At 64.3% G+C, this 23,641-nt stretch overlaps 1 protein-coding gene across 2 annotated transcripts in view; it reads right to left on the reverse strand.

Moving 5' to 3' along the window:
* Positions 1-492: 492 nt before the first annotated feature.
* The window catches only part of COQ8A (coenzyme Q8A), a 40,101-nt gene continuing 16,952 nt past the window's right edge, over positions 493-23,641 (reverse strand). Inside the window, exons 2-15 of one of the 2 annotated variants that reach the window (XM_047077125.1) lie at positions 20,239-20,423; positions 17,539-17,943; positions 17,225-17,291; positions 7,085-7,159; positions 4,236-4,358; positions 3,715-3,800; positions 3,487-3,627; positions 2,987-3,068; positions 2,796-2,889; positions 2,540-2,681; positions 2,270-2,377; positions 2,097-2,162; positions 1,772-1,858; positions 493-1,410 (exon numbers count right to left, since the gene is read on the reverse strand). In XM_047077125.1, the coding sequence (XP_046933081.1) occupies positions 1,126-1,410; positions 1,772-1,858; positions 2,097-2,162; positions 2,270-2,377; positions 2,540-2,681; positions 2,796-2,889; positions 2,987-3,068; positions 3,487-3,627; positions 3,715-3,800; positions 4,236-4,358; positions 7,085-7,159; positions 17,225-17,291; positions 17,539-17,943; positions 20,239-20,415 (1,938 nt within the window). In that variant the 5' untranslated portion in view covers positions 20,416-20,423 and the 3' untranslated portion in view covers positions 493-1,125. Of the gene's footprint in view, positions 1,411-1,771; positions 1,859-2,096; positions 2,163-2,269; positions 2,378-2,539; positions 2,682-2,795; positions 2,890-2,986; positions 3,069-3,486; positions 3,628-3,714; positions 3,801-4,235; positions 4,359-7,084; positions 7,160-17,224; positions 17,292-17,538; positions 17,944-20,238; positions 20,424-23,641 lie in introns of those variants that run through there. The other variant, XM_047077126.1, reaches the window with a different exon arrangement.

A 23,641-nucleotide genomic window follows, 5' to 3' on the forward strand; every position in this document is an offset into this window, starting at 1 on the left:
CTGGCTGTCACGTCTGACCGTACCAACCGGTGGTGGCTGGTTTTCTGTCTGCTTCCTGCATTTAGTGCCTCTGCCCCTGTCCCCGGATCAGGACGAAGGGCACATCGGGGGACACGCGGGCCAGGCCGGGAGCTCTTAACAAGGTAAAGTGAAACTGGCTGAGACCCGCTCCCCACCCCTCACCCCCCGTGCCATTTCACACACAGTTGACGGTCCCGACCGTTGTGGGTGTAACGGCCGCCTCGTCACAGAGGCAGGTGTGCGGCAGGCTCGGCCAACTTTCCGTCAGAGGCCCGGAGACCCGGGCCGCGCAGGCCCTGCCGGTAGGCGTCTCCGGAGTAGCTGCGGCCCTTCCGTGGGTGGCCAGGGTGAGGGGGACACCCGGCTGCCTCCCCTCTCTTCCCGTGCTGAACGCAGACAGAGCTTTCCGGGGCATGACACTGACCCTGACCCTCTCCCAGCGGAAGGACGAACACCACAGTGCTGGGATGGTGAGTTTCGGTGTTCTTTTTAATATTGAAACAAATCTGACCATTACAAGAATTGTACAAAAATTAACAGCCCGTAACGACCCCCCAGCTCTAAGCAGGCGTCATCTGCACCTCCGTCTCCTCCACAAAAGCCCTGGGGCCTGGAGGGGGAAGGGGGGGCCCACACCAACTTCCCACACAGAGACAAGGGCGGGATCACTCCCACGCGTCGCGAGTATACAGACCAGCCAGAGAGCGGGCAGGGCCTGCTCAGAGCACAGGCTGGAGGGAAGGGCAGAAAACACAAATCTCATTCTAGAAGCACACACACGAGCCTTAGGCTTCACGGTCAGTAAAAATCCAGGGGCTTCTCGGTATTTCCGGCGGCAGGGGTTCCCGGGGAACGCGCTCACCTTCCGGCGAACATTCCATCAGGAACATCCCCGGGCCCGAAAGGGAAAAAAGGCGAGAAGGCCGCCTTATCTTTACCTGCTTCAGAGGCTCCACACGCACGTGCAGACTGGCGGCGCGGCCGGGCCCCGCGTGCAGTCCCGCGCGGCTCGCCCCGCGCCCTCTTAGCGGTCAGAACCGCCTAGAAGCAGCGGCCTCTCCGGAGCCGCCCGCGTGGACGCCCCAGTCCCCCCGCCTCACCCCGCTACTGCTCGGCCTGCCGCCGGCGGTAGTTGCTGTAGGCCTCCTCGAACATGGCCTTGCAGGGGAAACGGGCCTTGAGCTTGGAGCAGATGAGGAAGGAGCCCCCCATCTTCCTGTGCAGGGAGTAGGTCTCCTCGGGGGGCGGGACGAGGCGGTGCTTCAGCATGATGGGGATCAGGTTGTGGATCTTCTCGGTGGTGCTCTGCGTGCCGAAGTCAAAGGGCCCCTCCGAGGCGAAGGCTTCCCCCAGGATCAAGATGGCGTCCAGATGGGCGTCCTCCATGGCCTGGGGGGGGGGCGGGGGGGGGAAGGGTGAGCGGCGCCGGCGCCCCGAGCATCCCACACAGTGTTCTGAAGGGGCGGGCAGGGTCGGGTCAACGCGATGAGCGAGTGGTGACCGGGGCCGAACTCCAACACGTGCCACTCGCGCCCTCAGCGCCGGTGCCCGGCCGCCCGCGCTCCCCCGGCCCCGCTCCAGGTCTACGCGGGCCCATCCTGCCTGGGCCAGGCCGGCCTGGAGCGCGGGGCGGGAGGAGAGGGCGCCGCCGCCTCTCCCTCCATCCAGTTGTAAGTCGAGGTTGGGCTTCAAAGGGAAGAGTCCCGCCCCCCCTCCCCACGCACAGGCCTCCGGGCCCTGCGGGGCTGACCTTGACCTCGTAGCCTGTGAGGAACTTCATCTCTATGGATTTCTTCAGCACCGCCTCCCTGTCCCTGTCGGCGGCTGCCCTGATGATCTGGGGGGACGCACACCAGGGACCGACAGCGGCTCCTGAGGAGGCGTTCCCGGGGCCAGGGACCCCCAACTGCCCGCCCCCCTCCTTGTCCCCCTCACCGTCCTTCCAAGTCCCCCGCCTGCGAGTCCAGCGGGCCTTGTCCTCACCCACCGTCGCCCGACCCTGTCGGTGTCCCCCACCCCCTAGGAGCTTCCAAGCATCCTAGGCCAAGACCGGCCCCGCCCCCGGCCCCGTCTACCTGAATGTAGAGGTCAGTGAAGGATCGGTCAAATTCCCGAGTTGCCCCAAAGTCCAGAAGGGCCACCTGGGGGGCGGGCGATAGCGGGGGAGGTTCGCCCTGGTGGAGAGGGGGCCGAGACACCCCCCCCCCGTCCCCGAGGCCCCTCCCCAGCGGAGCTCCGGGGGGCTCACCTTGTGCTGCTGAGGGTCATAGAAGAAGTTGGACCAGTTGGGGTCCGTCTGCATGAAGTGGAACTCGAACAGCTCCCGCAGGCACAGGACCAGGATGTTGTAGCAGATCTGGGGGCGGGCGGGCGGGCGGCCGGGTCACCGTGGCCCCTTCTCCATCCTCCACCCGCCCCGCCCTCTGCTGCGCAAGGGCCCCTGACTCCAGGTGTGCCAGGCCTGGGGACACGGCGGCACCCCCCCATCCCCTTTGTCCCAAGGCCCGGTCAGACACACCTCGTTCCGGATCTCCTGGCTCAGCCCCTCCGCCTGGTCCAGGGGGAAACCGGACACCAGCTCCGTGGTCAGCACGTGGGGGCTACAGAGCTCGTCCACGATCTCAGGCACGTAGAAGAAGGGGTGGTCCTTCAGCAGCTCCCTGCAGGGGTGGGGGCGGTGGGGGAGTCACACCCCGGCCACAGAGTCTCACCCCCTCACCCCAGGCCCTGACCACAGCCATCACCCATCAGCCCCTCTGCCCCTCCCGCTGCACCTGAACTTGCGGGCACAGGCCGCCTCCCGCTGGTAGTCACACTCCAGGGCCAGCTCCCGCCTCAGCACATCGATCAGGTGCTCGGGGAACAGGCCTGGGCAGGGAGGAGGGGGTCAGCGCGGGCTGGGGGCGCCTCTTGGGTCCCCAGAGCCCATCCTGAACGCCTGCCCTCGACCCACGGCCAGTCTGACCTTCAGGAAGCATGTTGCTCATGTTCAGCACGGCCATAAGGTTGTTGACGTCACTGTTGATGCTCTGGGCCACACCCGGGTACTGAGGGGGGACAGAGGGGTCCCCGGGCAGACAGGGCGGCCGCCGGCCTGCTGGCTTCCCGGCCGAGTCCCGCCCAGACCCCGCCCCGGGCTGAGGGACGGCTCAGACCCCACGATGCTGCCAGGACCACCGGGTCCCATCACGACCTGGTTCTCCACCGTCGCCTCCCCGCCCCACTCCCCCCGCCCCCAACCGAGCCTGCAGGGAGGCCGGTGTCCCTCCACAAATCCTTCCCTTCCCAGCACTGCCCTGGAGCTGGGGACGGACAGGAGGAGACGCGGCCCTGCCCCAGAGAGGGGGCGCCTGGGGGGCGGATGCGTAGCGTGCCGAGACCCCGACGCCACAGGGCCCCGGCTGTGCCCTCCGCAGCCCCCACCCCCACCCCCACCCGGGCACGGGCGCACACGCGGGTGCCCACCTGGATCTTCATGGCCACCTCGCGGCCGCCCTTCATGCGAGCCAGGTGCACCTGCCCGATGGACGCGGCCGCGAAGGGCCGCTCCTCAAAGTACTCCAGCTTGTCCCGCCAGCCAGGGCCCAGGTCACCGTTGAGGGTCTTCTGGCGGGAGGAGAGAGGCGGGGAGGGGCCGTGAGCCCAGCCTGCCCTGACAGGCGCCCCCCGCCCCCCCGGCACCGCCCGCCTCACCATCATCTGCTTCAGCGGCATGAAGTCCGCGCTCTGCCTCACCCGCTCGAAGATCTTGGCCAGATGGGGGTTGATGAAAGCGTCGTCTGGAAGGCACCCGAGAGAGCAGAGCAGGGGGCCGGCCGCTCAGGGAAGGAGCCCGGCGGGGCGGGGGGGAGGGGGGAAGGGGGAGGGGGGGGAGGGGGGGGCGCGGCACGGCAGCCACCTCAGGGGCCCCGGTTGCACCCGGGGAAGGCGACCGAGACGCCGCTCTGCCCTGCACGCACCGGGAGCCGGGCTCGGAGGCCACAGGGCTCGGAGGCCACAGGGCTCGGAGGCCACAGGGCACGGGCCCGAGGCCGCGCGGCGGCTCCCGCCTGGCACGCAGGCCCGAGGCTGTAGACGGAGGCTCGGGAGGGGACGTGGGGACGCCGGCCAGGCCGTGCACGCTCTCCGGGCCCCCTCCTTGCACTCCCCCCCCAGGGCCCCCTCCCAGCGGGGCCGAACTCCCGCCCCCCCCTCACCCCGCAGGGCCCACTCACCCTGGATACTCAGCATCTGGCCCAGCTTGAGCGCCGCCCCGCGCACCTTGCACAGCGTGCGGACGATGCGCTCCGCGTTCGCCTCGGACAGGAAGGGGCTGGAGTCCAGCACGGCCTTCTTCCCTGCGGGCCGGAGCCGGGTCAGCGCGCGGCGCCCGGCCCCTCTCGGGGCGTCTCCGGGCCTCACCCCGCCCGGGAGGGGCACGAGCCCGGGGAGCTGCTGGGGGCGGCCGTCGGGCGGCCGCGGGGGCCCGAGCGCGACCCAGCCCCACGGCCCCTGGGCCCGACGCCTCAGGGACATCTCCGTCCTCCCGGTGAAAACAGGGACGGGACGCTTCAGGACGCGGAGACTTTCAAGAGCGACGCGGAGAGACCCGGCACAGAGCCCGACGCGGGGCCTCCGTCCTCCTGGCGGGTCCCCGACACCGCGATTTCAACCCAACCCTCAGTACCCCCTGCCCGACGCTGTGGAAGCTTCCCCAGGCCTGACCCCAGCCCCCTCTCAACACACACGCGCACATGCACACGCACACGTGCACACACCAGGCACGCACACACATGCACGCACCAGACGCGCACGTGCACACTCGTACACACTGGCACACCCATGTGCACGCACATGCACGTGTGCTCGCACACACGCACCAGACACGCACGTGTGCACGCACATGAACGCGCGCACTCGCACAGGCACACACCACACATCCGCACTCATGCACACGTGCGCACACATGCGTGTGCACACTCGCACAATGCACTCACACCCGCACACCGCACACACGCTAAGCCCCTCCCTCCATACCAGTCCCCGGGCCCGACACGAGCACCGCTGAAAAGCACAGTCAAGTGCAGGGATGGGAATGGGGTGGGGGGGCCAGGCACCAGGAGGGAGGACCCGGGGACCCAGGCGAGGAGGACTAGTCACTGTCCCTCCCCCCATGAAGGTTACAGCACCCCTGGGGTCACTGTGAGGTGGGCTGGCTGCAGCGAGGGCGCAGCCCCCCAGGGAGAGGAGCTCAAGGTCCAGGACGGCACACGGCTGGCCGGTATCTACCTCCCCCTCTGGCCACAGAGGCCCCCGACGGGCGGTAACCCTGGGGGTGAAGACCACCTTTGTCGGGAACGACCAGGGGCGTAGGGTGCAGGGCGAGGATTCGGGCCACGGGGAGGCCGAGGGACGGCGGGGCGCTCCGACCTCAGCGCCCTCGCCCCAACCTCGGCACAGCCCTGCCTGGATACCGAGTCTGCACCGGTCCCGAGGCGGGGAGAGGCCCGGGCAGGGGGCTGGCTCTGCACCTGCCGCCCCCACCCCCAGCTCCTCCAGTCCAGGGTCATCTGCTGCTCTCCCCGCCCGGTGCCCCGCGAGCCTGCTCAGATCTGCCCCCAAGGCCGCACGCACGGTGCCTGGCACTTTCCTCGGCCTGCACCGCCAGGGGCCCGGCCCGGCGCGGCCCGAAGGGGGAACAGGAGAGGCGGCCGGCACACCGCTGCCCTGGGGGCCGTGTCCAGCCTGGCCTCTGACAGCCTGGGGGTGGGGGGACGTGGGGACCGAGGGCCCGGGACACAGAGTTTGCAGACGAGAAGCCCCAGAGAGAACCCACGAATCCGCTGGCACCCGAGGTCGGCTGCACGAGGCTCACTCCCGGGGCCCCAGACGGCAAGACCTGCCCCCAGAAGGCCGAGAAGGGCCAAGAAGGGCCCCCAGATCACCCCCTGCCCTGGGCAGCAGCGGAGGGCCAGCGCGGAGGGAAGGGCGGCCCCTCTACGTGCCCTCTGCCCTCCCCGGCCCCCGGGCACGGCGGGAGGAAGCGCGCTGGGGAAAGGGCCGCAGCCCCAGGGGGCAGCAGGCGAACGCGCCCTCCCGGCACACAGTAGGGCTCCCGAGACGTGGGGACCGTGCGGGGCCCTCTCGGGCCTTTCAGGCAGCCCTCCCCACAGTCTGCACTCCTGCCCGGGCAGGGCTCACTCTGACAGCAGCCTGGGGAAGCCAGGCCATGGCAGGTGTGGCCCCCACTCAGGAGAGGCCCTCCAGGGGGCGGACCGGGCCCCCGCCGGTCTGGCCCGGGCCCACCGTGGCCCGAGCCCGGCGAGCGCCCCCGACCCTCAGCCAGGGTCACCACTTCCCTGGCGAAGGTCGCCTCTTCTCTGCTTGGACGAGGTGGGATGAGAGCAGCCAGTTTCCAGCGGGACGGGCTTCGCGCCTGGAGAACACGGGCTTCTCGTTCCAGAGAAAGCCAGGCTTTTCCTAAAGTGTCTCAGCACCGACACTAAAAATACCCTCGCTAAGCCCTCCGTCCTCCAGCCCCTTCCAAGGACACTCCGTGTGTCCCGTGCACCCCGCTCTCAGGGGCCCGTGGGGGTGGGCCAGTGCCCTCTCCCCAGGAGGCCCTTGTCCCCACAAGGGGTCTTGCGGGTGGAGAGAGGCCATCCAGACCGGGGGCAGTGCGCGTGGTGACCTGGCCTCACTGACCTCACAGAGGAATCGTGAGACAGAGGGTCTCAGGCCAGAGAAGAGGCCACTTCGGGTCTCTGGGTGGGGGGGACCAAGGGCCCTGAGGGGTCTGTTCCTCCAGCACCGACGTCCCTCACCCACAGCCAAATGGGGAGCCCTGGGTGCCTGACCTGGCCAGACCACTGGGTGCCAACGGCCCCACAGAGTCTGGGAGGGCCGGGCAGGTGCAGAGACACAACCTCGGCCACCACTGACACAGAACCCAGGACATGAGGCATCCCTGGAGGCCAATTCTCCAGGCACATGGCGGGGGGGGGGGGGGGTGGCGCGCAGCTGGGGACTGACAGGCCCACCTCCCGGGGCCCACCCTGCCCTCCCGGCCAAGGGCCCAGCTCACCTGGAGGGTCCCCTGGGCGGAGGCTCTTCTTGGCCACCTCGGCCAGCGCCCCGAAGCCTAGACCCACGGCCAGACCTGCAAGGAGAAGGGCGCTGGGTGCTGGCACGGGGGCCACCCACCGCCCTTCCGTCCACGAGGCCCAGAGCAGCCCCACGGTCACCCGCCTGCGCTCCGACCCTCGCTGACCGCCAGACGATGCAAAAAGGGAGAAAAAAGGTAGGAGACACACATCTGCCATTTTCAGAGGTTTGGCTCAAGGAAGCTCCATCCAGCTGGACCCCCATCACCCTTGCTAGTCTGCAGGCTCCCCGCGCACAGACCCTAAGAAAACGCCCAAGCAGGAAGGGTTTCCGGCACGAACGGAATACGCGCCAGGAACGGTCCGTGGGCCGAGGACATCCTGGCCACACGGGGCACCCCTTGGAACGCGGCCGCTCACTCCGGCGTGACCCAGCGTCGCAGTTCTCTAGAACTCTCGCAACTGGAAGGAAAGCCCTCCCTGCAGTGATATGAAGCAGCCGTCGGTGGGCGTCAGAGCGTCTGCAAAGGCAAAGTGTCCCTAATCCGAGCCGTGGAGACTCACAGGACCACGGGCCCGGCAGGTGCAGATGGTGGTCTGAGGACAACGGGGGACCAGATGATTTCTAATCTAAAAATGTTTCAGAATCATCCACAAAGTTCATTAATACGTCTTTTGTCCAGAGACCAGAAGTGCCTGATCCCAACCGTCCAAGAAAGGCCCACGGAACCCAATAGGTGCCACTGAGGCCACACAGAAAGCCCAGGGGCGGGCCAGGGCTGAGGTGGGGGCGCACATTAGCAGAGAGAAAGACGACACGCCTGAGCCCACTGACCCCGCAGAAGGGACAGCAGAAATCCAGGGACGACACCGGACAGGCCCTGAGACCCATGGGGCTGGGAGACCGTGGGGCAGCAGCCCCCACGCCCAGTGGGTGGTTTAGTGAGCCAGGAACCCAGCAGAAACATCTGCGTTCTCTGAGCTTCTACAACGATTACGTATTCGTGTTACGAAAAATGTTATTCTACTAAAAATTTTATTTAACGAGAAACAGTTAAGTGCAGACATAAACAATTTTTTTTAAATTTTTTTTAACGTTTTATTTATTTTTGAGACAGGGAGAGACAGAGCGTGAACAGGGGAGGGGCAGAGAGAGGGAGACACAGAATCTGAAACAGGCTCCAGGCTCTGAGCTGTCAGCACAGAGCCCGACGCGGGGCTCGAACTCATTTAAATCAAAAGAAGGTAACCCAACCCTACAACGTGCTCTGGCGACACACATCTTCCCCACCGGCAGGCCGGTGGGCAGCCTCCCTCCGCCAGCCAGAAGCAGGGCTCCTGCCCCACAGGTCATGGCCGGGACTCACCGGTCCACCAAGAGCGGGCACTCCCAGCAGGGCCAGGCGCCAGCAACGCTCCCGTGTTTGCCACGCTCACTTCTCCCATTCAAAACGGCTAGGCCGGTGCCGTCCCGAGAAATACAATGCCAGCCACGTGTCTAATGTTAAATTTTCTGGGGTGCCTCGGTGGCTCAGTCAGTTGGGCGTCTGACTTCGGCTCGGGTCATGGTCTCTCCGTCCGTGAGTTCGAGCCCCGCGTCGGGCTCTGCGCTGACGGCTCGGAGCCTGGAGCCTGCTTGGGACTCTGTCTCCCTCTCTCTCTGCCCCTCCCCTGCTCATGCTCTGTCTCTGTCTCTGAAAAATGCATAAACCTTAACAAAAAAAATTTAAATTTTCTAGTAGCCACCTTACAAAAGGCAAAAAGAAGCACATGAAGTGAACGTGCGTCCTCTATGTTATTTAACGTAAAACAGCCCACATATGGTCATTTCTACAAGTGCTCTTACAGACGAAAATTGCTAGAGGTATTTCAGGGTTTTGTTCTGCTTTTGTACAGAGCTCGCAAACTCCAGAGTCCAGGCCGGACAGGATGGGCCACGCTCTGAAGGCCACGGGAAGAAGCCAGTCACCCGCGAACAGCCCCCTGGGCCCTCTCAGGATGTCCTGGTGCCAGGACACGGGCGCTAGGGCCTGTTTTCCCGCCAACCAGCGCCAGACGGCACTGGGCACAGAGCCGAGGGCAGCCAGGGTGCCAATTAAACATTAACTCTCCTGCTGCCCGCCCACCTCACCCCTCCCAACACGTTATCTGACTCCGCAAAGGAAGTGATAACAAGCAAGGTTAACCTTCAAACTATAGTGACTTTCACCAAGGTCTCTCTGCGTCTAGATTTTTCTCTGCCGAGATCAAGTCCAAAGTCAAGCCCACAAAAGAGGCAGATGTCTTCAAAGGTTAACCAGCCTGGCCAGTGCTTGCAGGGGTGCCCCCCCCTCCCCCACACCCAGTCAAACTCTTGGCGGCCATGTCTCCACCGCCGGGCAGGGCCAGAGCACGTTCCACAAAGACGGCCTTAGACTTGCCCCGCGCCGGCCGGAGGTGCTGCCGCGGCCCTGACCTTGGCCTCAGGAGCTCCTGCTCCAGCGAACCAAGAATAAACCGGCCCCCCCGCACCCCCACCCGGGCTCAGGCGATGCCGGGAGCCGCGCCGACCGGGAGGCACAAGGCCGGCCAGGCTCTTCAGTCCCCCAGAACCGGGCGGAGGCAAACGGGGGAGGGCAGCCCCTCCACCTCGGACGCCCGGAGCCCCGCTAAGCCAGCTCACGGCCTGCGTCACCCCTGACCTCAGTCCCCGCCCCCGCCCCCCGTCGTGCTCCGGCCCCACACGGCCACAGGCAGCTGCAGAACTGCTCTCGGCCCCGCACTGGCGACAGGGGCCTCCGTCCTCGCCTGCGAGCAGGCGCCAGGCCTTCCGAGACAGTTGCTGGCGGTTCTGTCGCGAACAGAGGTTCTGCCGTCAAGCGTGGGGGAGGATGGCAGGGTCCTCCCCAGAGACGGGAGAGCGCTGGGCCGGCTTCCCAGGCCCCTAGTCTGGGCCTGTCCCCGCCAGGTCCCTCCAGAGGTCATCGGGGCCACCGGGCCGCCGTCCAGACGGCCATCAGAGGTTAAGAAAAGGAAAAACAAAACACCCTCCAGCCAACGGCCTGGTGAGGGTGCCCCGAGCAGGAAGAGGAAGCAAACGTTCCTTGGGGCTCTGGCTTCACCCGCCAGCAGCCCCGGGTGTGTTCACAGAGCCGGCTCGCAGGGGTTCCTGTGCAGGGGCCGCGGGCAGAGGGGTCTGCGGACAACAGACCGTGTGCCGGGCTGCTCTGAGCCTCGCTTTTGTAACCCTAACGGTCCTTCTGATCTTAGAAGACAAAGCTACGCGTGGAGGAGGCAGGGGCTCCGAGGGGACCCTGAACCCTCGGGAGTCCCGGCCGCCCTCTCCGCCATCACTTGTGCCCTCCACCCTGCCTGGCCCGGGGTGGGCGGCAGGAAGGAGCGGAGTCCCCTGGACAGGGTGCCCCCAGGCTGTCAGGAGCTGCCTCCCCCCCATGCCCAGCACCGGCCCGGCCATGGACGCAGGGGCTGGTCACAGGTCCCCGGGCTCAGATCGCCGTGTGCGCAGCGGGGCCTCCCCTGCTCAGGTCCCTGCAACGTCATGAATGCGCACGTGGCCCCAGGGACCCAGGCGCTGTGGCCCCACTTGTCATCAGAACTGGAGATGACAGTAAGTGCCCTCGCCGTCCTCACAGAGCTCCTGAGGGGCAAGACAGACACACGCACCCCTGGTAACGCACCTCCCGAAAAGCAGAAACCACGGCCCGTAACCCCCGCTGAGTGGGCACTGCGGGACGGTTCTGCACGGCTCCTGGCCCAGGCCACAGGACCCCCCTGTCTATCACCAAACTTCTCACTCTGCCTTCTACCCTTCCTCTTGGGAGCATGTCCTTTGTACATTATTAAAATCTCCTTTGAAAAAAGATAAAGTGAAAACAGTTGGTGGGAGTGTCTTTTGTTTTAAACGTGCTTACTTAACAAAATCAGAAAACAACCAAATATGCCTGTTCCCCCAACGTGTGTTTGTTCATCAGCAGGGGGGGACACAGGAGCTCGCTCTCCAGAACGCGCCGGGCCCGCGTCCCCATGTGTCAGAACCATAGCAGCCGTCGCTTTGGTCTTCTGCCCAAGCGACCTTCTCTTCCAACAGACAGGACACTCTTTCGTGGCCACACCTCTCTTTTTTCAGTATGTTGTTTTCTGACTAACACGTGGCCCAGTGTTCTAACGGCAAGAGAGTCCTGCAACCAATAGCAGAAACACGTGTGGACAAGAGGAATCACGTGGCAACTGAAGCATATGAGGGACAAACGGACACACGAGTCCCACGGTGCCCTTGACCCTTTTCCATCTCAAGACTTTTTTTTTCCCTCTGCACCCAACGTGGGGGTCGAACTCACGACCCCGAGTTCAGGAGTCACCTACTCCACCGACTGAGCCAAGCGTGTGCCCCGTTACCTTAGTCTTAACAAACCCGATGAAGCCTCACGAACTGTTTTTTAAAGCAAGTATTTATCTGGGACTCACAGTTCCTTAACCTTTTACCTTCTAAAAACGGAAGGCTTCCCCAGGGTCCCTTCCGGCCGCTCCTGGCTCCTGCCCCACTGTCTTGTCCTCACATCTGTTTTCCAGACCCTATTTCACAATCGCCTCCCCACGTCCCCCTTATTTCTTCCTGCTGCTTCGCGTTTTGTCCCCTCAAGTGTCCTGTCACCTCGGTGCCCTCCCCGCTTCTGCCTGGCGGCGCCTGGGAGGTCCCGGCAAGGCCCGCAGCCGCCACGACACCGTGAAGGAAGGAGCGCTCGGCCGGCCGGGATCAGCCCCGCGGCACCTGCTCCGTCCGCTCCCATCTTCCGTCCCGCTCACCTGACGGCCGCGGCGGGGCCCGGGAGACAAGTCCCCTCAAGCCCAAACTGGAAAGGAGACGGTGGGAAGGACAGGACAGAGTGCAAGAGCCATGCGTGACGAAGCCCGACACACCCAACACGCACGTGACGAGAGCCCCCAGGAGGGGAGCAAGGGCGGACACGGGGCCGAAGCAGTGCCCGAAGAAATGACCAGAATCCCCAACACTGACTGGCACGCCGAGCCGCAGATGGAAGCGTCCCCACCCCAGTCATCGCCAGGCCCCTACTTCGCGGGGCACCCGGACTCCTCTGCGGCCGGCAGCCACCCCACGAGGTCGGGCCCCAGCCGACCACCAGGGGCTCCGCGTCAGGAGAGCGGCGCGCAGGTGGCCGGGTACACGGGCGCGGGGGCGGCGTCTCTATCCAAGTCGGTTACACACGCCTGGGCTCGGCTTCCGGTCCGCGGCCCCGCCCCACGGCCCCCAACCCTGCGGTGTCTGTGCAGCAGAGCGGGCCACACACCGAGGGGCCTCCGGATGAGAGGGAGCCCGCGGCGTTCACCTTGAACCGCGCCCTGGGCCCGGATCCCGTCCCGGTCACCGACCCCAGCGGTGTGTCCCGCGCGGCAGCGAGCGACGCCCAGAGGGAAGAACACGTGGAGGCGGGCGACCCCCGTGCCCAGGAAGAGAGGCTCCTGCCGGGGCATCAGCCACGTGGCAGCCTGGTGTCCCCTGAAGGCCCCACAGGCCCCGGGCTCACAGAGACGGCCAGCCTCCTTGCGGGAGGAGGAAGAAGAGGCCCACGGCCCTGCCCGGCTCCCAGGACGGAGCCACAGCGGGGGAGGGCGATCCTTCTGTGACCCCCAGGTTCCGAGGAGTGGGTGGCAGCGGGCAGAGTGGAGGAAGTGGGGGCAGGGTGGGTGGGGGGCCACCACTCCCTCCTCCCTCCTGGCAGGGTCGGGGAGGGAAGGGGAGGCAAATGAACCCCACCCAGGCCGTCCACACGCTCATGAGGGTCCGGGGGGGGGGGGATCGCTCCCTGTGCACCCCCTGCGTCTCCACCCCCAGACCTCCAGCTTGTGTAAGCGGCCAGGACAGGAGTTGTTCCCCATTCAAAAGAGATACAGCAAGTTTTCCCAGGCCACAGTTAAACATCAGGCGTGAGACCAGACTCACGGGCCCAACCCACGAGCCACCACACTCTGGGGGGGGGGGGGGAGGGGGGACTGGGTGTGAGGCGGGGCCTCTCCACATCTGGTCTCCTCTGGCTCCGGGTGCGGGGATCCCGCCCCAGCGACGGGCAGTGCCCGCAGGCACGGGGGCTGCTCCTAAGCTGACTCCCACCCCCTTCTGGGCCGCTGGAGCTTCATCTGTTCGCTCCCTTGGAAGACGGCACGATGGGCCCCCTTCCTCCAGGATGCCAGCTGCACCAGCGGCGCGCCGATGACGGGTCCTGTGCATTTTAACGTCTCGTGGTATCGATATTCTGGTGTCATATTCTTGTGCATTTTACCGAGGGCCTCCTTCCTGCACTGCGTTCTGAGCAATGTCAAGGGCGAGTGGGGGACAGCTCCGGGTCTGCCCAGCAGGAACACTCTTTGCTTTATCACCAGGGAGAACCACCGTTTCAAGGGCGTAGCCTATGAACCACCTCGGTTTTGCCAACTGGAGCCACCGTCTCTGCCCCAGGATCCTCCCGGAGCTCCTGCGTTTTCCCTGCTCCGGGGGAGACTCGGATTTCACTCCGTGGCCCCGTGACTTGATCTCTTTCTACCGGAAGATTGGAAACTGGGTCTGAACAGGAAAGGGTGGTACCAGAAGGTTAGCGAGGCCGCACCAGCTGACGCCAAATTAGCCCACATGTGTGATAAAGGACTCCTGCTCAGGCTTCTAATCCCGGGGCAGGGGACTCTACATGCCAGATGTATCCTTCGGTGGGTTGGGCTGTGCCTCCCATGCACAGCAGGGGTGGGTGTGTGTTTAAAAAGATGAGTTGTTGGGGCACCTGGGGGACTCGGTTAGTTGAGTATCTGACCTCAGCTCAGGTCATGACCTTGCAGTTTGTGAGTTCAAGCCCCGCATCGGGCTCTCTGCCGTCAGCACAGAGCCTGCTTCAGACGCTCTGTCCCCCTCTCTCTGCCCCTCCCCTGCTCACGCTATCTCAAAAATAAACTTTTACAACATGAGTTGGTAAGGCTAGGTTTGAGAACACCCCCTCTGGACCCATCTTGAGCCGCCCAGGGATGGGTACATGAAGCAAAGGCTAAATTTCCTAACCTTTATAAATTCTGGGCTTTTCTCATTGGCTTCCAGAGAGACCATGAGCCACGGCTCCCTTGTGGTACCCAGAGCTGGCACTTTGCCCTGCGGCAGCGCTGCCCGGGGCCGTGGGAGCTAAAGGAGAAGAGGTTTCACTTACAAGCCGTGAGATCACCACGAACCTACGCCACTGATCTGGGACGGGGCAAATGCAGCAGAACACACGGGGCGGGGGGTGATGTGTGTCTGATCCTGGGCTCCTATCTCCCCAATCGCTGCCACCCCCCCCCCCCAGTTCCCGTCTTTCGACAGGACTTCACGAAAAGCTGACTGGGTGACCTCTAGGTGGCCTGGTTTGTGTATATATAATGTTTGCCTTCTCCATGTTCTCTTGGGGTTTTATTGTTGACAAACTTTTTGTACAGATAAAAATAGCCACAGCATCTCTGACAAATGTTCTGCACCAGGAAAAGAATCTGGAACATAGCTTGGTGACCCCTCTTGAAGTGTGGGAGGTCTTGAACCACACTTTCTCCTGTTCCCCTTCCCCGATTTACTATTTTGGGTCAGATCTCCTCTCCTAAAAACTTGACTCCTACCCTATCTCCTCTTCTATCCCCCTCCTTAAAAAAACAAAAACAAAAACGAAAACAAAAAACCCGATTTTATAGAAGGGAAAACCTAGGTCACAAGGAAGCAGGGCTGGAACTATAACCCAGATATTACAATGGCATAAAGCCCAGTTCTGACCCCAAATCCAGTGTCTGAACCCATCTTTCCCATCATCACTCTTGACCAGGACCTACTGCCCACATCTTAGCCATGATACCCCAGAGCCGGCCTGGACCCAGGACGCCCACCCCCATCTCGGCATGGGAACGGCTGGCACAGCCCCTGCCCTCCACCTCCACTAGCTGAGCACCCGACCTTCTGGTCTCTAGGAGTCCCCTTCCTTCATGTCCCCTTGTAAAACATTCCCACACCTGTCGGTCCACCTGTCGCCCCATGAGGGGAAGAAGGTTGGAAGTGCTTTCTAGAGAAACAAAGAAGAGGAGTGTTACCTCCATCTGTGCAGACAATGACCCACCAGGAAACCACACACCTCACAACCCAGTGAGGAACACACATAAATAGGACGCTTGTACCTCTGGACAAAATGGCTTTTTGCAACGCGTACGGTTCTGAGAATCTCTGCCATTAATTCTGACGGTCTTCTATTCAATTCCATTCTACTTGTTTTTCAAATGTTGGGCCTGACCCACGAAGTTCATGTGACACCCACTGAAGGGTCAAAACGCACAGCGTGAACGCATCCCGGGGAGGGAGGAGGCCCAGAAGTCACCTCTGGAGCCAGAACGGCACGTTCCTCCCAGACCCGCCCCCTCTCTGCTGTCATCCTACCCCCTCGAAGCCCGAAACACGAGCTGGAGCTGCCGAGTGCTGGGCAACAACACGGGCCTCCCTGAATCACGGCCGTGGGCCAACCTCTGGCACTCGGACACCCAGGACGGCTCCAGATCCCGGCAGCTGTCAGTGAGGGCTCCGGGGGCTTCGGATGGCACAAAGCACCTTCCAAGACCTGAACCTCACCTCACCTCACCTCAACCCAGGCTGCCTCTGGCCACCCGCCCCCCACCCAAGGGGAGCCTCGCACCCGGTCTTACCGAGGCTGCCTCTCTGCCCTCCACCCAGGAGGGCCTGGCTTCGGCCTCTTTCACCAGGAATTCGTGGCCTTCCATCACATTCGAATTTACCGCCACACCCTTCAGTCTGACCACTTTTCCCCGAACAGACCCCCTCTACTACCCTCACCCGCAAAGACTCCCACGAGAGGATCACACATCTCTAAAACCCATCAGTCAAAGGAAGCCTCTGTGGCGAGCCCCATCTGGAGCGGCAGGAAGGGGGCTCGAGAGAAAGGCTACAGAGCGGCCAGGGACAGATCGGGCCTCAGACTCGTGGGGAGAGACGAGGGGCCCCATTCAATACTTCGGTAGGAACAAGCACTGCCCGCCCCGCCCCGACGAACAGCCTCTTACCACACAGGGGCCGCGCTGGGTCTCCTGCGGAATAAGGGCCGCCGGAGGCCCCCAGGGCAGGGACTCCCAAACTCATCCTGGTAGCGGCCCCCCAGAGGTCACACGCTCCGTGAAACACCGGCTGAACGCAAACCCACGAAAGGAAATAAAGCAATAACTCCGTCCCGAGAGTCGGACGATGCTCTGCCAGATCCTCGAGCAGCAAATGCCGAATTTTAAGACAGCAACGATGGGAGGAAAGCTTCCGCGGAGAAACTTCCATCCAGTGAAGGCGGCGGGCTCTGCGCGTTCGGAAGACAGCCAGCCAGCGTGAGAGCCCACACGCGGGTCCACCTCCGGGAGCACGGAGCCAACCCCCAGGGAGAACTAGGACGGCATCTCCGGGACAAGAGGCAGCAGAGACAGAACCGCGTGGATGATGGACAGTCTCGGGAGGGAGACCCAGAAGCCCAGCAAAGCACAGAGCGAGCGGGGCGCGGCCCAGACACACGGCAGCGAGCCCTCATCCGGGTCAGGAAAGAGGTACTGGAGATGACAGCACGGCGTCAGAGCAGGTGCAAGCGCCACAACCTTTCACTGAAAGGCCGTCCCCTCGGCGCAGGCGTACCCGATGCAATACTACTCTCAGAGCTCCCGGCTCCACAGGCCTCACGACAGCACCCGCGACACCCGCAGGCACGGCGGGTCAGGGCAAACACCACTCTGCCGGGACTAACCAGCCCCGTGAGGAACCTCTCCTCGCCAGCCACCCCCCCCCTTGCCCCCACTTGCAGAGAGGCTGAGTGGCAGATGCTGCAGATACCGTCCCCAGGCGTGGCCCGAGCAGCTCATGGCACAGCGGGGGCAGGAGGAATCCAGTCACTGGGTCATCCCCCGAGGGAAAGGGCCAGGGACAGCTAATGCAGGAGCCGACGCCCTCCCCGGGACCCCTGTGGCCCCCACCGTCCTCCTCCTCCACGCAGGCCCCGCGGTGGCCCCGCTCAGCCGGGGCTGGCACGCCAGGGCAGGTGAGGTGGCACGGGGGCACACGGCCACCTTACCTCCAAAGTTGGCCAGCCGCCCGATCCGTGTAACTGGCACCTTCCGCTCCCGAGCCCGCTCGCTGAGCTAGAGGGAGCAAGGAGAGAGACCTCACGGAACTGGCGATCGGGGACAGGACCCCCTTCGGGGCTTCACGCTGCCCCCCCAGACCCCCTCCACCCCCGAAGGCAGCCGCTCCACCAAGAGGGGGCCTCTGTGCTCCTGGAGACTCCAGAGCACGACATCCAGGGGTGTCCCCGGAGGAGGGCCCGCCGCCGGCACCACCGTGGACGGCAGCCGCCCCAGCCCCATCCGAGGGCCCTCCGGGACGCACCATCTGCTTGTGGGGCTTGCTCTCGGGGCGAGCCTTGGCCTGCCGGGCCTTCTCAATGTCCTCGGCGGTAAGGCCCCCCATGGGGGACTGGTCCTGGTGGAAGAACCTTCGCCGAAGGCCTGTGGCAGAGAGTGGGTCTCTGGGGTCTCCAAAGAGCCTCCCGGTCACTGTGCCCAGAGGGGAGGCAACCTGGCCCGGAAGCCCGGCTTCCCTAAAGGGTCCGCTGGCAACGTAGGCAGGAGCTGGGCCCTCACTGCCGGCCTGGTCCCAGGGTGGAGGCGGCGACCGGTCAGGGGAGGAGGCCGCAGAGAAATCCGTGGGGGCCCCTGCGGTCTGAGGCCCAGAGAACTCTGCTTCCGGGTCATCGAAGCCCTCGGCATATGGCTCTTCACGCCGATCCTGACCCTGCAGGAAACAAAAGCGGAGTGAGAGGAGGAGGCCAGCCCAAGGCTCCCCGTGTCACCCCCGCACAGGACAGCGCGCTCCGGGAAGCGGCCTCAGCCGGCTCCACAGGGGTGAGCCTCCCCGGCCCGGAAGCCCAGAGACACAGGCTCCGCTCCGCGGACCTGGGGGGCAGGGGGTGGGCACACAGCCACCCAGCACCTGCCGGGCACCTTGCCTGTAAATCAGGGCTAAGGAGGGGCTCCCAGGGCTCTGGGGAGTGGGCCAGGCCAACGGACGGGGAGAGCTCTGAGAAGTAAAAGGCCAACCAAAGACTGGCGAGGGCCGTGCAAGGACGGCGTCCACCCGCCACACCCGGCCAGCATCTCGCCGCAGACGCGGCCATCACAAGTCGGCCTGGCCGTTCCTCTAAGAGGCACTTGGCCTCTGTCCCCAGGACAGCGCTGGCCGCTGTCCCCAGGAGCTGCGGGTCCAGGGCAGGCAAGGAGGGAGGTGCCACGTTTTCCCCACAGCGGTCACAGAGACTACGCTGAGGGCCCAGGTTCTTCCTACGTCAGAACCCTGAGTGGCCTGGAAGGCCTCCTGACCCCTCCCTGCTACTTGCTCATCTGGAAACAGGGCTGCTGCGCACAGTCACAGAGCTGTGTGGGCCACGGGCCGGGGAACAGCACGGGCTCCTGGGGGACGGCGCGGAGGGATGCTCCGAGGCGGCAGAGGTGGGCGTGGGGCGCACAGGGTGCCTGCAGGTGCCGCCAAGCTGCCCCGCGGCCTGGCCACCTCAGCCTGCGGGACACGGAGGCGTGCCCTCGGGGAAGGAGAGAGACCAGCCATGACGCCGTCGCTCTCATTTCATAAATGGGAAACTGAGGCCGGGAGAACGGAACTGATCTGATAAAGGCCCGGCGACCGGCCTGTGGCGGAGCGGGGATCGCTGGCCCCGCTGGCCACCCGGCCACCGCCAGACAGCACTTGCCGGTGCTGGGCAAGCCCGGTGGGGAGGGGGCGGGGCAGGCTCACGGGAGCCACGGCGGTGGGGCCTCCTCCTGCCCTAAGTGCCGTAACTCTCCCCCGAGTGTCTGCTCAGCGAGTAAGGTAACAAATCCCTTGAAGGACTAGAGGGTCAGGCATTTCTGGATTACCCGGCCCGCCAGCCCCCCGAGGCAAGGGGACACCGACATCTGAGTTTTCGGGAAAGACCAGGAGCACGCTGAGGGCCATCACCTCGCTCGGTGTCCCCTCTGTGGTGGGACCGCCACACCTCCCCCACCCCACCCCCAGGGATGCCGCTGGAGGCTGGGAATCCTAAAGTCCTGACCAAAGCCCTGGGGGCTGTGACAGCCTCACAGCTTGGAGCAGCAGTGGCCTTTGTCCACAAGGCCAGCCAACCACGCGACAGAAACGGACGGACGGACGGAGGTGGCAGCGCACCCCCTCTGCAGCCCAACTCCAGGCCCACACGGCCGTACACACCCACCTCCCCATCCGCTCGGGCGCCAGGAACGTCTAGGTGCCCTGCAAGGTGCCGGCCCGGTGGACAGCGCTCTGCGGCCGCAAACCCTGGGGACGGTCGCCTGTCCCGCACGCGGTTTTGCCTGTGCCCCCTCACAAGAAAGGTCTCTGGGCCGGGCACACGGGACGGCAGGACGGTGAGGAGGGGGGGGTGGGCTGTGCCCGCTGGCACCTGGGACGGAGTAGGCCCCCCGCACATGGAGGAGGGAAGCCCGGCCCGGCTGTGGCCCTGCTGTGGCCCGGCTGGCGCGGTGGGAAGAGCCACCTGACAGCTCAACACTGCGGCACAACACACAGCTCCCCCCACTTCTTCACCAGAACCGACCCACCAAAAATGCACTAACGAAAGTCGGGTAAACCAGGAGAGGGTGCTTGGTCTCATAAACTGCCTCCCTTAAGAAGTCACTTTGTGACTTTTCTAATTTCCGAAATTAAAAAGGCCTCTGCCCAGCGTGTCCGGGAGGCCCAGACACTGAACGCAGGCCTTGGGGGGGGGGGGGGGGGGAAGGGCGGGCACTGGTGCCCCCACAGGACGGGCCTGGGCCTATGGGCCGGTGAATCAGGGTCTGACTAGAGTGTGCGGGCCACCGTCCCCGGGTGCTCTCCCCTCTCCGTGAAGCTTCCTGAGCTGCAACCACCTGGGGGCATGAGTCACGCAGGGAGCCCCCACCACACCCGGAAGGGCAGCCGGTCACCTGAGCTGGCCACCCCGCCGCGTCCCGGGTCGCCCCCACCCCCCCATCTCCCTGAGAGCTCCCAGCCCCCCCCACCCACCAGCCCCCCCCTTACCTGCACCTTGCCCAGGACCAGGCCGATCTGCTCCGCGGCAGTGGACTGCAGCGCCCTGGCCGCCAGGACCAGCTCCCCGCCGAGGCCCAGGTGCTGCAGGTGGGTTTCCACGGCCGCCTGGGCCAGCTTGGCAAGGCCTCTGACCAGCATGATGGCGTCCCCCAACGTGGCAGTCATCCTCAGGGCTGGAAGAGAGCGGGCCGGTCGGGGGGTGCTCCACACTGCCCCCAGGGTCACCCTCCCACAGGGCAACTCCACCCCGCACTCTGGCAGAGGCCGCGGGGGCTTTGGTTCTTCCACGTGACACTCCACCCCCACCCCCGATCCAGGCTGCCGGAGGGGAGAGAGCGAGCGAGGGCCAGGGCTCGAGGTCGGCTCTGGGTGACCCCCGACCCCGCACTGGCCCGGCCCTGGGCAGAGTGAAAGGCTCTGTGGAGGCGGGGCTGGGGACCCCAGAGCCACCCCGTGAGACGCAGAAGGCACGAAGGAGCCAAGTGATTTGCCCCACCGAGTGGCACCACGGGGACTTGAAGCCGGACACACAGATTCAGTCCAGTGCTCGGTCCTCTGGACCCAAACGAGGCTGGGGAGGCAGCGTCCACCCCCAAAGCGTCTCCCCGTAGGGCCCAGGGCGCCCGACCCAAGCCCTCAGGGGCTGCCCCCTCCCCACCCTCAGCCTGGACTCTTCACCAAGCCACGGCCTGCGGTCCAGGCCCCAGGGCGGTCCATCCAGGGGACCCTGAGAAGCAGGGCACAGCCAGTAAAGCGCACTGTGGGCGGGACTCCCGTGTGACACGGCCCCCTCATGTGGGCCCGCACTACTCTCCTTTCTCCACTCGGACACAGTGTCAAACGTGTTTAACGCTGGTCAGGGTCCCCGTCCCCGGTGGTGCTTCACAAGGGGCACATGCTCTCAATCACCCGAGTACTTCTTAAAGCCTGGAGGGGCTGCGTGCTGGGGCGGGGGGGGGGGGCGGTAGGAGAGGGTCCTGGTAACACACTGGGGCTGAGGAAGAGCCACCAAGAGGAAAGGGGCAGCAGGGGGCCTCAGAGCAACAGCCGAGGAGCACTCTGGCCCGGCCAGGAGGAGCTGGCACCAGCAAGGAGTCTCGGAGAGAAGACGGGAACCGGGAGAGAAGAGGCCTCGGGGAACCTGCTCGAACAAACACGCGGAGCTGGGAAGGGCCAGACGCACCGGTACGTGGGGCCGGGCGCACAGACGCCCGCGGGCTCTCCCAGGAGAGCACGGACAGGGAAGGTGGGGTGAGAGCACCCGCCAGGGAGTCGGCCACGGCTCCGGGGCCAGGCGGCTGGCTGCCCCCCTCCCCGGGGAGTTCCGCAGGGACGCGCCTTCCCCTGAGCGTGGGAAGGCTACAGCCACGTGTATCTGGAAGGACAACCGCAGTGACGGCCAGAGGAACCCACGAACGCACAGGAGCCTGGACCGCGGAGCTGCCCTGCTACCGCCTGCCCTCCTGCCACCTTCACGGACAGCAGCCGCCAGGCACCGGGCCGGGGGCTCTCCACACTCGGTCTCTTCCAATTCTTTGTCAACAACCCGGTGACACACGCATTACTGCCTATTTCACAGAGGAGAAAACCAAAACCAGGGAAGTTAACTACCCTGCATGGTGTCCCGAGTGGTGGCCCTGGAGTCCGACCCTGGCCCTCCTCGGCTCTGTGCCCACCACACCACACGGCCTCCCCAGACAGCCGCCCTGCTGGCTCCACGGCACCCTCTCAGGGACAGGGCCCTGCTCGGACACAAATGCCTACACCCTCATCAAAGCCAAGGAGGTTTCTGGAAGGTGACCGCACCCTTGAGAGAGACAAAGGGGAGGGGCTCGCCGGGCCCATCATCTGCCACCATTTCACACCCCCGGCTCTGATGGGGTCCTGCTCTTTATGGGAACAAACAAGGGTGAGTCCCACAGGCCAAATGTCCAGGCGTGGGGAGAGCGCACGTGGCCGGTGCTGGCTCTCAAACTGCCAGGCCCCTGGCCCCAGCCCCGACACACACAGCCACACCTGAGTCACCACCCCGTATGGGGGAGCCCCCAGTGAGAGGAGCAGTTTCCAAAGGAGAGTCAGGGACCCATAACGGCGGATGGAGGCCAGGCCCGAGCCACATCTGTTCAGAAGGACCCCTGAGGGTGTCCCCAGGGAATCCACCGTACCCCACTGCCCCAAGGGCACCCCCAAACAGGCCTACCCCTCGCTCACCTCCAGATAACCAAAGCAGAGCCTCCCATGGACAGAGACTCTGATGATTCCAAAACCTCACCTTGTCTGCTGATACGGTATCTTCCACAGACCCTCCTAAGACCTATTTAATTCAGACTTCATTTCCAGGTTGAAAGTTACTTCCGCCTGATTCATCCAAGTCACAAGCGCGAACGACAGCTTCTCTGGAGCAGAGCTGAGAAGTGACAGGGGGCAGGTCTGCCCTGCGCTGGCTGACTGGCCCACTGCACCGACGGAGGCTCAAACTGGAAAGGCCACGTCCAGCCTTGCACGCTGCAGACACAGGCCTAGGGTCCCCTGGAGCCCGGTCCTCACGGCCCCCCCAAAGGGCCAGGACTGCACCGACTGCACAGTGACGCATTAAAAACAATTCCTAAGCGGGGCGCCTGGGTGGCGCAGTCGGTTAAGCGTCCGACTTCAGCCAGGTCACGATCTTGCGGTCCGTGAGTTCGAGCCCCGCGTCGGGCTCTGGGCTGATGGCTCAGAGCCTGGAGCCTGTTTCCGATTCTGTGTCTCCCTCTCTCTCTGCCCCTCCCCCGTTCATGCTCTGTCTCTCTCTGTCCCAAAAATAAATAAACGTTAAAAAAAAAAAAAAAAAAAAATTCCTAAGGAAAAAATGTTACGTAAATTGACCAAAAATGTTTAAATTCCCGCCTTTGGGAGGTAGGAGTAAGTAACCAGGGTCTCTTCCAGTATTTTCCTAACATTATTAGTCCCACACAACCTACCTTCAAAAAAGGAAAACAAAGTCATCTAGGAACAGTACACATTAGAAAGGACTGGCTGTGCCTTCTCCCGGTGCAAATGGCAGCACCCTCGTCCCCAGGGCGGTCCCGATGGGTGCCAGGTGCGTGCACCTGGCCAGCAGGCCCCATCGGGGTGGAGTTACCACCAAAGAGACACAAGCTTCCTGCTCGCCGTGGTGCAAAGCCTGCTTTTCTCAAGTCCACACGCTCATCTGTGAGCAGATTCACAAGTGGATGCGGACTTCAAACACGCAGCCCAGGCCCGCGGCTGCTCTGACAAATATATTTATTTAACATGCAGGGGCTGCCCCCAACCCCCACCCTCCTGCCGCTCCCAAAGTGAGCCGGTCACACCCTACTCCACACCACGGAAGCTTTGCAGTGTCTACTCTCCACGGGCAGTGGGGGAAAAA

Source organism: Lynx rufus, unplaced genomic scaffold (genome assembly GCF_022079265.1).
Source record: "Lynx rufus isolate CCGP_SWC_20201006 ecotype Redwood Valley unplaced genomic scaffold, mLynRuf1.p SCAF_15, whole genome shotgun sequence".
Taxonomy (NCBI): domain Eukaryota; kingdom Metazoa; phylum Chordata; class Mammalia; order Carnivora; family Felidae; genus Lynx; species Lynx rufus.